Below are 15,563 nucleotides of genomic sequence, written 5' to 3'. Positions count from 1 at the left end.
TAGGTGGTCAGATAAATGTTCAGTTTATTGAGTATCAAACATAATAATAAATGTCTTTTAAAAGGGCTCAGATATGGGTTTATCTCTCTGTCGGCGAGCCACAAATCCACATCGCCATCACTGCAGCAGTGTGGCATATGGACGGCGACGTTATAGATAATGTTAATGTACCAGAGCACACGCCGCAGCTTCATTCAGCCGTTCTCTCCCAAGATTCACCTGAACAGGAATGTAATGTCCTTTCCCCCTCCTTCATATCTACCTCTCTTTTTTTTTCCTCACACACACACTAACAGATGCACACTCTAACGCAGCGCTCAGGGAACCAATCAGCACTGACTATTGGCTAGTCCTGTTTGTGAATGGGATCCGTACGGGAGAGGAGCAGGAGGAAGAGGAGGAGGGGGGCAGGCGGCAGGCGCCGATGCATTTGTAGGCTTGCAGAAAAGATTTATCAGCAAGCAAATTTCTTTCTTTTAAAAACGTTCCTGGTCTGGTTTCATCCCCATCCTCTCCAGCTCTTAATCCCTTTCTGTCTTCTCTGTGTTCGTGTCTTATTGTCCAATACTGCATTTTTTTTTTTTGTCAATGCTGCACTAAAACAGCCTTTATCAAAAAGGTTTTCCCTCACTTTCCTCCTTGCACATCACTATCTTCATGTTCTCCACACTTTTCCCCCCCGTTCCCTCTCTCTACTGCAGACACCCCATCATCTCCACACCTGTGTCCTGAAGCAGGTACAGTGAACACACACTCAACGAGACACTCGCGCAAACTCCTCAGAAGAGACGCTTACCTTCTGTGGCGAGGTCTTTGTCCGGAGAGCTTCGGAATCGTCAGTGGTTGGACGAGGAGGGGCGCCGAGCCTGCGAGCTTCTGGCAGCTGGAGAGGAGTGAAGGACAAGGGAGGAAGAGATGGAAAGGGTGAGGAGGAGAGACAAGAGGATGCAGAGAGAGAGAGAGAGGGAAAAAGTGGACTAGAACGATCCAAGAGAAGGAGGAGGGGTGCTCCGGCTTGCTGGAGGTGAGATGAAGGGGAGAAAGAGGGAGGTAGGAGGAGAGCTAAAGAGAGAGAGAGCAGGGGTGTTCTGGGTTGGGATAGGAGGGATTCCAGCGGATGGTGGGATAGGGAGGTGAACTGATGAAGAAGAGAAGAGGAGGATGAAAGAGCAAGAAGCTAATGACAGAATACCCTCAGCAACGTACTTGAGGTTAAATGGGGAAAGGAGGCAGATTAAAAGTAGAGTGGCACGGTAAAAAAGAGGCAAAGCGGCGGAGAGTTCATCGGGACGCACTCACAGAAGCATAATCACTGCGTAATTCATGGGAAAGTAAATGCTTGGTACCGGCCGAGCGCCCCTTTATTATGACTGTAACCTTTAACAGGCTGTTACAACTCATGTCGAGCCGTCGCAATGCCGGCAGTCACTTGAGACAATCAATCCCAGAGCGCAGGGAATGTCCTTCCATCCATTAAATCACGCCGTAATCCAATCTGGAGTCGGTGCGGCGCAGTCCAGATTCTGCAATCAACTTCGGAGCGATAAGTTAGCGGCTCGGAGAGGAGGCGCGGAAAACAGGGTGAGGAGAAGGAAGGAAGGAAGAAGAGAAGGAAGAGGAGCAATCTTTGTTGGAGAGTGAGTGACAAATGGAAGCCAGAGGAGACGGCGACCTGAGGAAGAGTTTGTGCTGATGGCGTTGGACACAACAAGAGGAAGACTAGCAGTTTAGCCTTCAACTCAGGGATGAAGGACAATGAACCGGAGGCTGTAGGACAGAGGAGATGGAAAAAAAAAAAGGTTAAATGGAGGGTGTGGTGTCACACAGCAGGAGCCTAAAAGCACTTTATAGCTGTGGGTTATAGATTAGCAAAAAACTGGCCTCTGAGCAGAGACACGTGCCAACAGAAACAAACCCAGACCCAAATTATCAGTGAAATTATCCCGTTCCAAGATTATTTCACTCATAACAAGACATTTTTCCCCATAAGTTAATTTTTCTGCCAATGAAACCAATACTTTTTTAAAATCAATTTTAAGGAATTATTTACTTAAAATAAGCCTCCATTTCTTGCTAAAAAAAAAAAATTATGTGCAAGTGAGTCTCTTTTCAAGTGAACTGAGATGTTTGAACTAGAACCTAGACTAAAAATACTTGGTAAGGTTTAGTGTTTCTGCAGTGACAACAGGATAATGTTCTTTTTGTGATGATATTTGCCAGATGAATACGATGCATACATACATCGGTGCTCCTTTTCTTCCACTTATTCATTCAGTCATAAACTTAAGCTTGAACTGCACAGCTCATGCTAAATTGACTGTAACTATTTTGATGAATTTCAGGGACAAATAATTATTTTTAAAAACGCCTAGGTGCTCATAATATGAATTTCAGAGTGCTTCATATTGCGCCCCATTTCCATTGATGGAATATTTCTGATCTCCATTTGGGTCGGTTGAGTTTATAAGTCAGTTTAATTGGAGCCAGAGGCCAGATGGCCCATTTTGTAAAGCATTAATCACAATATGTGTGTATTATGTGTGTACCCGTGTCAGGGCGTCGCTCTGCAGCCACAGAAACCGCTGAGAGTTTTCGGTCCGTTTGCACCTCTGGAAATGATTTGAGAGAAGGTGCCAACTTCATCTCAACTCTCATCCTAATAGGACACGACAGCCATAAGCGGTTATCTAGAGACTAAAATCACATTGCAGTTTCCTGGTTTTTTCCGTATTTTGTGGCAGAGACTTTGCTCAGCTAGCTTCAGCTGGTGAGAATTCAGTTTTGCCAAGGTGACTATTTATTTACCCAAGGACGCATTAGCTAAGTGGAAACGTCTTTACCCGGTTGCTTTAATGTATTACAGACAGTGGAAGTCCATTTACACACAGAAAAGAAAGAATAAAAAAAAAAAATCAACCATGCCGAGCGTATAAACATATTAGAGCTTCGAGGAATGCGCTTTATCCATGTGAGGCAGCACCACAAAGATCGGTTACTCTGGCTACGGACATTTTGGGAGATAGATGGACGTTGTCCAAGAGAGGGGGACGGGGACGCGACTCGGGCGTCGGTCCAGCTCTGAAGGATTTTGCTTGATAAGCTGCTGAGTTTCCTCTGACCGTAGAGCTGCAACATCCAAGGAGAGGCACCGGGTGCACCACAGTGTTGAGGGGTAATAAAACAAACTCGTTTGAAGTCAATGATAATAGCATCAAATATCTATCATTGCTTCAAGGCTTTCTCTTGTATTTGAGTGTTGACTTTTTTTTTTCTTCTAATCTAACTGAGCTCAACTTTCCTAAATGGCTGTGAAATCCACTGAATCAGGATAATGTGCGACAGACCGTGTTTTTGTTTTGGAGTTAAGACAGATAAAATAATAGAAATAGTCACCGTCTCCACCACGTCATTTTAAAGCGCTGCGATGCTTCAAATACTCCACATATTAGCAGTTCGTCCTTCCCCACATCTGCAGATGCGCCAGCCATCGATCCAATTAGCTCAAATTACCTTCTCATTAGCCTGACAGATTATTTCTCTCCACACACGCAGACTGTGCGTTGCGAAAGCCGCGTCGTTAAGCACCAGCAGCAGCAGACCGGTGTAATCTTGCCGATCATAATCTGTTTCTAATAGCGACATGGATTATTATTGTTGTGGGCAAATGTGTATCTTTGTGTTTATTTTCATCCTTTCTTTTGACTCGACCCGTTCACGTTCTCTGGCGGTTCTTGATATTTTTAGGATACGTGCTGCAACAGATGGAGAACAAAAGTCTAATTTTTAAGGTAATATTTATTGAAAGTAATATAAGTCAAATGCTGAGTCAGACACTGAAACTACCAGAGAAAACTGGAGGAGATAAACAGGCAGGAAACAGGATGATCTGACAAGCAAAACCTCCCAGGCTTATAACTGCCTGGGAGGTGATTAGTGACCAAAAGAAACTTAATTTTCTCAATGTTTGAAATTAAATGAGAGTAAAGTAACTACTGTTTCAGGTCAGTTACCCAGATCATTTCTCTTTGATCAGATTGTTTTTGAACCAGTCAGACGTCTGACTTGTTGCTTCATAAGCTTCTTATTTACAACATCTGAGTTAACTGGAGGCCGACCTGCGGATGTCTGAAGGCAGAAGCTTCTTCCTTGTGTCATATCATGAAAGATATCAAAACAAAGATATCTGGAAGAGAATCATGGGCCTTCAGAGGTCCAGGCCGTCCTTGGCCACAACTTCCAGACGTTTGTTGAAGCTTTGGTTCGAACAAAATGGCCGTCCGTTTTCAAAACGCAGGCCGACGGTGACGGGAAAAACTGTCCAGAATGACCAAAGATAATAAATGTATCTGTGGCTCTAACCCGCTCATGAGACTGTCGCTTTACATTTGCTTTCACATGTCCTGCAAACAAGGCAACATCTTGCTGTACATATTTGAAGAAATTACTTTGTGCAAATGAAGAGCTCTGTTTGAGCCCAGGATGAATTCAGCCTTCTGCGTATGCAAACAGTGAGCAGTAATTCTTCCTGTGTTATTAGGGAAATAAGGGTTTGCTGCAGTCACATTCACTCATGTGTGTCATGTAAATAATCCAAAAAAAAAAACAAAAAAAAACTGATGGTACTTTCCCTTTGTCACCATTAGGCCTCAACATGTAGTGGATTTAAGCTGGGCATGTAAATGTTTGGTCAAATTGTTTTCTTTTTTGTTCTGGTGGTTGTTTCTCCTACTACATCATTGACTTTTACCAAATTCAGTTCAGTTTGTTTGACTAAAGACACAGCAGATCTGAATCTGGTTCAAACAATAAACCGATAAACACGACGAAAGAGCGAAAACGAGAAAAACAACAGATCTTATTTAAATTTTTAAATAAAGGAATAAAACAACAACATGTGCTTCATTATTTATTTAGATGTTTATTTTAAATAAAGTATATTAAGTACCTTGACTGCACTGCATGGAGCTTGTAAATGTTTTGAAGAGTAAATAAAGTAAAGTACATTCATCAGAAGGCTGTGCAGAGTTTCTGCAAACTTTCTTTGATCCTAACAAATTAGAGTAAGAGAGTCCACTTAAATAGTATTTATTTATTTTTTTTACATTTTTGTCCTTTTAACCAAATATATGCAAAAACTATACTTGGGTATAATTACTGCACAGCTAGAATTTGTGATCTGTGCTGTGTCCATATCAGAATTATTGGATTTATTTATATGATTAGATTTAATTGTTTAAGAGCTAATCAGCTCTGTGGGAAAATGCTCCACAGTAGCAGATTTGATTTGAGACCACTAGGGGGCAGAGTTGAGCCTTAGATTGGCACCCAGAAGCTTTATGCTTCTTCCACATCATTAGTTTAGCTCTTTTAATTTGCACTAGAGACATTAGAGAGCAGAATAAAGCCTCTTAACATAATTTGAAAAATTGTTTTATGGGGACACTTACTGTCTCATGTTATTTTTTAGGCCACCAGACCGTAAAAAAATGGACAAAATCCAAATCTGCAATCAGAATCGCTCATACGCCGGTTTCACATTCATACGTGCTACTTTCTACACTCTGTGGTTTTACATGAATACATCTTGAGTTTTGTGTTTTCTCATATATTTCTTAAGAGCGTGAAGTCATGAGATGTTGAGTTCCTCATTTCTTAGAAATACTGGCTTTTTTTGTTTCTGATTCTCTAGAGAAAGCAACTTCCCAGCAACAACCCTGGACTCCAATAGGCTGCATTGCAAAACACTCATACTGACTGTTCTGCACCAATAGTTACGTCTGCTTAAATTTAGCCGTTCTACAGTGACAAAAACCTACAAAACTGGGTGGCTCATACGGTATATAAAGTGGTTTTAATTTAATCGTGCACGTTGCCTTTATTAGCGTGTAGCTTTCTTTCACTAAGCGCTGTCGTTTTGCTAAAACAAACAAGAGTTAAAAACAAAAAAACAGAGAGAAGAATTGAGGAATTGGTCGCACTGGTGTCTTCGCTCGTCAGCTTTTCTCAGAGAGGTGTGAAAAGTATTTGCTGACAGGAAGTGTCAGGGCTAAAAAGAAAACGCATGAAGGGTCAAGCTCATTTTTTAAATAAACTGCAGCGCTGATGTCAATAAACGATCTCGAGTTTGATACTTTTTGAGTGCTGATGATTTCATCTTTAAAGTTCATTGTGGTTTTGACGTTTTTTTTTAAAATAATAATAATTTTGAGGTAATCATCGGCTTCTATCTTTGTTGCATGAAAGTTCCTCAAAGCAGGTTTTTAAATGATATGCACTGCGAACATCAGCGTTTATGAATGTGTAAAGTCCATTTGCAACCATGCAAGTTGGGGAAAAAGAGAAGCAGAGAGACATTTAAAGCCCAAACAATACAACAGGAAGGTAGACATTCACGTAAGAATAAAAAATTATTTTTAAACACAACATCGATGCATGAAAGCTTCAAATTTCACTACAAAAAAAGGCTATGGAAATAGCTGGAAAATTACCATAAATTAAATAAATAAATGAAATAAATAATAAAGTTTCAATTAGCAAATAAATCATACATAAATCACTTAACTCAGTAGCAAAAGCTAATTTCTTTAATATAAATGCTGAGGTATTATTTTGGGACAGAAGTTAGAATTGTGACCCAGGCTGGAGGAGAGTTTATCACCAGCGTTGCTATTCTTCACAAGACGCCATTTTGAATTTTACCACAACTTTATTTGAACTTTTCTGAATGCTTATCTGATCCTGCGTCATAATATTCTCTTTAATTTACAACAAAGAACCAGCTTGTTCACTTAGGATAACCTTTTACTTGCTAATCAGCTAACTTAAGCTAATGCTAATGCTACCTCCAGTCAACATTCACTCTTTACCAAAGAACTGCTCATAAAGTCAACAAGATTTCAGATTTCAAATTCAGTTCTTAGTCAGTAAAAATCTTTATGAAGTTGATGCATTTACTGTTTCAAAACTATATTTAATACGGGTCCAAACTTATGTAAATTATACACAATTCTGTGTCTGTAAAGTAAAAATGTTGCCTTCTATGGATCTCCTAACTTAGCACAGTGCATCTGCATTGAGATGAAAGGAGTAAAACGCAAACTGTTTGGTTGTGCAACGTGGGTAACGTCACGGTTTTGTTGCGTCCATCTGAAAAATAATTTCACCCTATCAGGTAATATGTGTCATTGTTTATTCTTTCTAGTCTTTTGTCACTTTAAAAATAGTTAATTTAAACCTTTTTTAGGGTTGAAGAGCTGACTGTGCTGTTCCAAGTTCACAGCCAATATCAATTAGAGGCCAGGATTGTGACTTTTTTTTTTTTTGTTGTTGTTGAAACATAACTCAGATTGTGTCGTTTCGCCACAGTAACTTAAAGTATTTCGCAGCATGTTCCTGCAGTTGCATGATTTCCAAATGTTCTTTTTTCGTTTTGCATTTTCACCCTGATTTATTTATTACCACTTTCTGGTAAGAAAAAAAATTATAATTTTACCTTTTCTCACTTTGTGAAACGGTCTTGCTAAGTCGCGACAAAAACTTCCTGCAGCCTCTGCAGATATCCGAAAAGTGATTTAAAACTTAAAAGCTTAAATTGTAACATTACTTGGAAGGCGCAGTAAGAACTGCAGACGTTTTCTAGAAAACAAAAAAAAGGCTAACGCGTTTGAGAAAGCAGATCTGAGAAACATCTCTTTGTCACAATGCAGTTTCTAATTTTGGCTTTGAGGAATTAATATTTCTGCAGATTGCTTGAAACGCTGCAACAATCCAAGGAAAACGTTTGAGTTCAACTCATCTAAAATACAAATGCTGTTGGTGCTTTTTCAGCTTAACGCACGAAACGAGTGCAAGCATTGAAATCACATTTCACTCTAGGTGTCGTTAGCTGGTGAATGTGTGAGTAACGTGAGCCGGTAATGACTGTGACTGTCCGGTTATTTAAGCTCTGAGACGATCAATAACAGAACCAAAAGTGTCAGAAGCAGAACAATCTGACTCAACAGTTTTGGCTGACTAGAAAGAGTCACGCCAGATAAAGGAATCCGCTCTATCTAGATCTCATTTCCAATCAGGGAAATTGCGGAAAACCTTAAAGATTTAAGCCTTTTTGGTTCAAAATGTTAGATTTCAGCTACAAAGAATTTTTTCAAGAGTAAATCCCCAAATTCCTACATGATGATGTTTCCTGCTTTTTCACTCCAGAAAATGTATAAAATGAAAATCTGGGTAAAATAAAGATTTGCAACGCCTGAATAGATGCATGTTTCTGTATTCATAAGGTTAAGAAACATTTAATGACATAATTTCAGATGGACTTTGCGCATAAACGGTGTCTCATGGTTGCCATGGAGACTTGGTGACCCCCTAAGAATATTTATTTATCTACTTGTTTATTCTTGTTTTCCTGCTGAATAAATGTTTTAAAGTTAAAAATTGGTGGCTGTGAGATTATGCCATTACAATACAAAATTAAAGAAGCTTAATTGTGGCCGAACAAATAAGTTTGGTACCAATAAATTCACCTGTTTCCATCACAATCTGTTTCAATAAGCTATCGTCGTTTTAGCCAAAGTAAAATTAAAGAAAGTCCTGTTTTATTTTTCATTTTCAAGATCCTATTTCATTTTTAAAAAAAGAATTGTTTCAGCTCTGATCTTTAGTCACTCAATTTAAATAAATAGCTGCGTTTAAGATGTAAAACCGACCTGAGAACGAGTGGGCGTGGCGCTGAATGAACACACTTTGAAGACGCGTTAATTACGCCTACCTGCTGCTCTGCAGCGCTCCGGTCCGTCCTGTCGAGCACGTAGAGTCTCAGGTTGGAAATATCTGAAGTGGTTCGTGTAAGAAAAACACTGTAAACGGAAAATAACTTTGCGTGATCACATGCCGAGTTAGTGTAGCTGGCAATATCTCCCGAGTGTAAAGATATAGTGGCACATCCTGGCAGAGTTTCAGTTGCATGTGGGGTGAGCCACATGAAGGACATATGCTGCCATCTCAAAAGAAATGCGGTCGCTGGTTGTTCGTTTTCACTCATGGTTATCTTAAAAGTCGAGCAGATTGCAATCTGCAACCTACTACATGCTTGTGCACCGACAAATGAGTAAGCAACATCCCAGGACGCGTTCCCTTGATGTGCGCTGAGGTTTTTAGGGTTCTCAGGCGTCTCCTCGACAAAACCACTGATTTGTGCCTTACAGACAAGCTGACACTGAGAGTCGGTCTGGACAGAAAGGGGAAACTGAAGCAGTCACACAGGAAACTCCCACAGAGTTCTCGTCAGCGTTCATAAGGAGCCGTCAGACGAGAAGGAAGGAGTGACGACCGTCGGACAAAAGGAGAGGAGCTCCTCACCCGGAGAAAACAAGTAATTGGGTGAGGTTTTTTTTTATATTACAAAATATATTCAGGTATTCATGCAGTCAGATCATAGGTGATTATTATTACCGTATGTGATCAATTTAACCTTGTATTAATAAGTGAAAGTCTTAATTTTTTTCTCCATTGGGGTGGATTAGACGATGAAACCCTCTACGTTATATAGGCATAACTTTAGCGCTAATAAATGTTTTCTGTGGGGGTTCTTTTACTAGTTTCTTGCCTCTTTTATGCGAATCGCTGCCTCTTTTCATTTATCTCTGCCTGATGGTTTCGCGTCAGAAAACACTGTAAACATCAACAGATTGAGTTTTTTATTCTTTTCACTTTTTCTACTGGATTCCTGATATTCTCTTTGTGGGATTTCCCCCAACCTGCTACTGTAAAACAGCAGCTGAAAGGGTAAAGGTCACGGCCGAGAGACCCTCCAAAACCCCCCGTTTACAGAGCCATATTGTGACTTCTTCTCTGAAACTATTTGATCTTTATGCGCCGTTTCCCCTTTTTCAAACTGAACAATTTAAAGTGTTTTTTGTTTTCTTCGAAACGCTTTCAATAATTTTAACTTCAAAATATATTTGCAGGAATTCACCGTGTTTGTTGAGAGTTTTTTTTGCTGTTTTGCTAAATTAAAGCGATTGACGTTTTTATTAGGGAAGCCGCGTTAAAACATATACAGATGATTTGAAAACTGATTTAATTATTTGTTGTTTGTCATGACTGATTAAAGCTGCAGATGTATTCTGTTTACTTGATTTAATGTGTAAATTTTTCAGCAAATACATTAATCGCAGTTATACTATAATTGTACAAAAATAAATATTTTAATTCTTTATACTAAAATAATAAAATGTCATCATTTTAAACCCTTTAAAGTAATTCTTGAAACATTTTAAAATTCTTTTTAAGTAAATTATTTTTCAATTATTTTTAAAAATATTTTTAAAATATGTTTAATTTCTAAAAACACAATGACTGAGATGATCGTTTTTGTCTTGTGGCTCGAGGTTTTCTGTTCTTTCCCTTCTGGCTCATTTGATGGTTAAACTATAAATACCTGCAAAAGTAAAGGTTTGAAATAATGCCATGTATTTATTTATTTTTTTTCATGCCAGTGTGTGTGCTCTCTAGAGCGAATGCTTTCTTTTTTTTTAAACTCTTAACATGTGAGAGAGCGAGATAAGAGGAAGGCGGATGTGTGGTGACATCCCACAAAAAGCATACACTCAGAGCGGAAGACTACTGGTGATGTGATCATGACTCATTTCTACATTATTTCTAGTAAATGGACTGTTTCTCTCTCTGTCTGTCACACATCTACGCTCCCTATTTATTTATATACATACAAAAAAAAACACAGCCTCACCTCTGAGGCAAGAGCGTCTTGACGATGTGAAAGAAACGCCGCTGATCTGGATCAGAAAAAGGAAAAGAAACGCGGCTCTGTGGTTCCTGAAAGGGATGGCTCTCCTCCAGGTCTTGATGTTGTTGGTTCTCCCGAACCCGGCTCTCCTCTCTGGTCCGGATCGCTGTGGCGTTCACGACAGCAGCAGCTCAAACGGCAGTGAGTATCTGTCTGAAATAGATATTAATAATAATCACTTAAAAACAGCAAAAAGAATGAAATTTGTGAGACTTTCTTAATCATTTTAAATTTAGTTTATCTGCGTCATGGCAAATATGATTACAAGACAAGTGAATTACATATAAGCAGAGGTGAGTAGAGTACCCAGAAAATTTAGTACTCAAGTGAGAGTAGCAGTACTTCACCATATTTCTCCTCATGTAAAAGCAACAAGTAGGCATTTACGAAATTATTCAAGGAAGAGTGAAAAAGTATTTGGTAAAAATGAAACTCACATATTGAGTAACTGATCAAAATCATTTTATATTTTTAAATCACATAATCAGACGGACCAAAATATGAAGTTATTTGGAGAAGACCAAAACCAAAACAATTCAGATAAGTAACATAATTACAAAAAAAAAACATTTTTCAAATCAATTTCTATCAGCATAAAACTCACAAAAATTAAAGAAAAACTTCACGTGTGTCTGTGTCTGGTTAAGTTTTGGTTAAAATATGTTTGTTATTCATTCAGTGAAGCTACTCACTGTAGAAAGACATTTCATAGTCAAATTACTGAAGTAAAAGTAAAAAAAAAAAAAGTACAACAACATGGTAAAACTTTTTATTTGTAACCAAAAAGCTACTCAAGTAAAGCTAATTACTATAAAATTCTGGATATAAACCTTTACAGGGTGACGGTTAAGGGGTTAAAACAATTCTGACCTGCCTCTTTAATCCCCTCGTATAACCATTTGGTCGATGGCGGCATCTTGCGTGCCAGAAAGGTGGTTTGCTCAGGGCGCCAAGCAGGCTAGGGCCGCCTCTGCATTTGGGATTGCAAAATTCCAAAATTAGACATTTCCTGAGTCATGAATTATTAGCAATAAATTGACTCTTCCTTGTCGCTCTGCAGTGTCGCCTTGGCTGCAGTCCTTGCAATGCCACAATGACTACAAGACCCATGTGGACTGCAAATGGAAGGCGCCGACAAACACGACTCTGCAGGTCTGGCTGAAGGAAAACAATGGCAGGAGGTAAACAGAGCAGACTGAACAAGAGCAACATTTATAGAAGTTACCTTCTCTACAGCTGAGGTTCACTCTAACAGATCGGCGTCTGTATCTATGCAGTGAGCCCTGTGTGCATTTCAAAGACGAAAAGACAACCAAGGATGGAGTTGTCCAGTGCAGATATAAAACTTCGACACTTGGCATAGGAATCAACCATGCTGTCTTCTTCATGAACAACCAGACAACAAGCCTCTGCTCGTCTTCCAAACACTCGTCTCTGGATCTTGTTCAGCACCGTGAGCAACAGCTAGATGTACTGTAGTAGCTTAAGTAGAGCAAAACGAAGCCTTCGAGTGACGGTGGTGTTGTTTGGTGGTGTTGCACAGTGAGGGCACGTCCGCCTGGGGGTCTGACTGCGTCTGAGGAAAGCGAAGGCAGCTACCGGCTGAGGTGGTCCAGTCCGTATCCTCCATCGTCCTCCCTGAACCAGAACCTCTCGTATCAGCTCAGCTTCAGGACGCAGGGCGAGGACGGGTGGACCGTAAGCTACACACACAAGTCACCACATTACCGTTCTGTGCAGCAGGGGAGTGTTTAAGTTGTTTTTTACAGTAGAGATTGTCACACTAAAATGGCCAATACTTCAATAACCAAACTATTTATTTAACTAAACAAAACACATGGATTTGTTTGTTACAGCGGTTGTTTAGGGCAAAGGCTATTTTTTCTAGTCGCATGATTAGCTTGATTAGCTTAGCGTAGCTTAAACTTAATTCTATTTTTACCACTATGCTGACTCTATTTAACTTATTTATCAACTTAAAGTGAAAATGACTGAAATTATTTACTAGAAATTGTAAACAACTGCTTAATTACTGGCTTTATGAAGAGTTTTGTTGCACAGTAGCCTGCCAATTGGACTAGCAATGGAAATTAGCCACTTAGCTCTCATGTAAATGTTAATTAATTTGTAATGTCCCATTTAAAAAAAAAATTATAATAATCTTGAAACAGTCAACAACAAACAGCAAAAGGAGCATTTCTGTCATGGCCTGAACAAAGTACAATATGAACAAACTGATTGGCCGTTCTGGTGGGTGTGGCCAGGCAGGCTGACCAATCAGATTCAAAGGGAGCCAACCCTGTGCCCACGGCCTACTCATAATAGACAATAATATGACATAGACAGTGCGTCGGTGCTTAGTAAATTTCGTTTTTAATATTAAATACACACGTCTCTACTCAGACTGAGGCTGTGGCAGACACCAGCGCGAGACTGGAGAGGCAGAAGCTGCTTCCCGGCCGTCGATACGAAGCCAGAGTGAGAGCCAGGGCCGGCGTGGGCCGGTGGAGCAAATGGAGTCCTGTGGCGAGCTGGAAAACTGGAGATGGTGAGTGAAATAAAGAGGGGCCATAAATACCTTTTAAGCTTTTTCACACTTTGTCACTTTGCAATATGGGGGATTTTTCTGCCATAATTCGAGAGCACACATTTTCAGTGTGAAAGCAGGATTTCAGTCTGATATGTGGTCCAACAGCTCTGACTCGACCTCCGAGCTGCTGTACGCTGTTAGACGTGCACACTAAAAACTAACAGATGTAACTGCAGCAGATCATAGGTCCGGTACTGACATCGAGGGACTAAACATAAATCAAACCACATGAGCATTTTTCTACCCATTTCATCACGTACTACTTTCTGTTGGTCTACTACATAAAATCCCGGTAAAATGATGCAGTGACAAACAGTTTTGCTTTCTTTTCAAACTTCAATCTTCTGGGTCTTTTCTTAGTTGTGGGAACCACGTCTGGTGTTTTCCAGCAGTGTGGTTTAACTATCGTTTTCCTTCCCTTTCATATCAGACCTCGGGCAGGTTCCCTCTTTGGACTGTGTACTGGATGGAGAGAAGGAAGTGACGTGTAGCTGGGAGGTGAGCAGAGAGCTAGCTTATCTCGTCACCTACCAGCTGAAATGTCAACGCGACCCGACAGCACAGTAAGTCAAACTCAAAGCTGAAGACGCGCCCGCCTTCCTCTGCTTCTGAACTGACGCGAACATCAATCCTTTAAAGGTTTGAGGATTGTTGCGTGAACCCAGCTGTGAGTTCTGACCCCAGAGGGACAGAAGTGAGGTACAGCTGCCCTCTCACCGATGTGGACCCTGAACGTCTGCAGCTGAAGCTCCAGCCGGCACACAACGCCAAGACTTTTCAATCGCACAAACACAGTGAGTACAGAGAATACAGAGGAGGTGAGAAGTGGCAGCGGTGGCGGAAGTCCCTCTGTGCCTATCTGAGCATATCAGGCTAAATTAAAAACACACAAGGGGATGATAAGACCACAGGAAGCAGTGCAGACAAACAGCGGTTAACCAGGTCTGTGACGTGGCTGTACAGCTCCCCCTAGTGTTTGATTTGTGCCATTACCTCTAAATCAGTACATAGGACACTGATCAGCTGGATAACTTGGGATTTAGTTCCTTGTAGGTCACTATAATATTAAATACCGACCCCTAGTGGACGTTTTTAGACATTACATTCATGTTTTTTTTTTCTTTTGAAAATATACTTGTATTATATTATCTATGATGCACATAAAATAAATGGAGGAAAACAAAGGTTACAGCAAACATAAAACATACAACCTTGCAGTCGGTCATGTGTTCTACAAATATATTTACACCCCTTTTTCACGATTTGTCAGATCACAATCTCAATCCCTGACTTATTTTAATACTGTTTTGTGTAATAGATGTCCAAAACATGACATGTTGACTAACAACATAACATAATGAGTAATTAGAAGGAAGATAATACACCATTTTCTTGTAAAAATTTTAAAAGTGCCGCATGCATTTGGACTTTGGTGTCACTTGTTTACTTTAGTGACTTGGGAAGACAGCTATGTAGGGTTAAGAGAGGAAAGGTTGCTGATTTCCAAATGTGAAAAACGGCGAAACTTTTGCTTCCGCTTAATAATTACAAATTAACTTTTGCAAAACACTGTATATTTTCAAAAGAGCAACAAAAATGGGATCTGTTAAACCCAGTGGTTCTTAGCCTTTTTTGAGGTATCCAACCCACCAGTTTCATATGCGCATTCACTGAACCCTTCTGTAGTGATAAATTTATATTTTTTTTCCCCCCAAATTCAAGACATGGGGGTGACACAACTAGAGTCTAGTTCGGTCACCCCAAGATCACTAAGTCTTCTTAAAAGGTAGAATCTCTGAAAACAGTTCTTAAAAAGATAGTCAGTTTTCAGCTAAGTTGAGCCGACTATCCAGGAACGACCCAAGGTATTTAAAATTTGCCAGTTTCAACAGGTTGGCCATCGAGAGAAACTGGAACCACTTTAAGGTCTTGTTTAAATCATTTAATTAGTTCTACATTCTTAAGAGAATGAAAAATTAATAATAAATAAATAATGAAGACTTTATTCTGATTTAGTAATGTAATTATATTAGTTGTGTTACCACCCCCACGCCACTAGAGGCAGTAGCAGGCCCGAAAAGATGCGACTAAGGAGCAGATTTAGAAGTACACAGAAAGCTACAGAATTTGGTAAAAGCTGTGAGCTTTGCTGAAGTAATTCAAGACACA

General features: G+C 39.8%; 2 protein-coding genes across 3 annotated transcripts in view; one reads left to right on the top strand and one right to left on the bottom strand.

Annotated features, from left to right (window-relative positions):
- The window catches only part of LOC106960264 (parvalbumin-7-like), a 50,694-nt gene extending 49,746 nt beyond the window's left edge, over nt 1-948 (bottom strand). The window contains exon 1 of the mRNA XM_015053264.1: nt 797-948. The gene's annotated coding sequence lies outside the window, so the exon portion shown is untranslated. The remainder of the gene's footprint in view (nt 1-796) is intronic.
- Nucleotides 1-15,563, top strand: part of csf2rb (colony stimulating factor 2 receptor subunit beta) — a 60,986-nt gene that overhangs the window by 38,171 nt on the left and 7,252 nt on the right. Inside the window, exons 3-10 of one of the 2 annotated variants that reach the window (XM_015053257.1) lie at nt 9,204-9,378; nt 10,742-10,945; nt 11,865-11,985; nt 12,082-12,257; nt 12,348-12,502; nt 13,208-13,352; nt 13,825-13,957; nt 14,034-14,188. In XM_015053257.1, coding sequence (XP_014908743.1) covers nt 10,843-10,945; nt 11,865-11,985; nt 12,082-12,257; nt 12,348-12,502; nt 13,208-13,352; nt 13,825-13,957; nt 14,034-14,188 — 988 coding nt within the window. In that variant the 5' untranslated portion in view covers nt 9,204-9,378; nt 10,742-10,842. Of the gene's footprint in view, nt 1-9,203; nt 9,379-10,741; nt 10,946-11,864; nt 11,986-12,081; nt 12,258-12,347; nt 12,503-13,207; nt 13,353-13,824; nt 13,958-14,033; nt 14,189-15,563 lie in introns of those variants that run through there. The other variant, XM_015053258.1, reaches the window with a different exon arrangement.

The sequence above is a fragment of the Poecilia latipinna genome, unplaced genomic scaffold (assembly GCF_001443285.1).
Source record: "Poecilia latipinna isolate Pla-1442-1.1 unplaced genomic scaffold, P_latipinna-1.0 Scaffold1172, whole genome shotgun sequence".
NCBI classification, from domain to species: domain Eukaryota; kingdom Metazoa; phylum Chordata; class Actinopteri; order Cyprinodontiformes; family Poeciliidae; genus Poecilia; species Poecilia latipinna.
The sequence above is the reverse complement of the archived record's forward strand: the minus strand, read 5'-3'. Positions and strand labels throughout refer to the sequence as shown.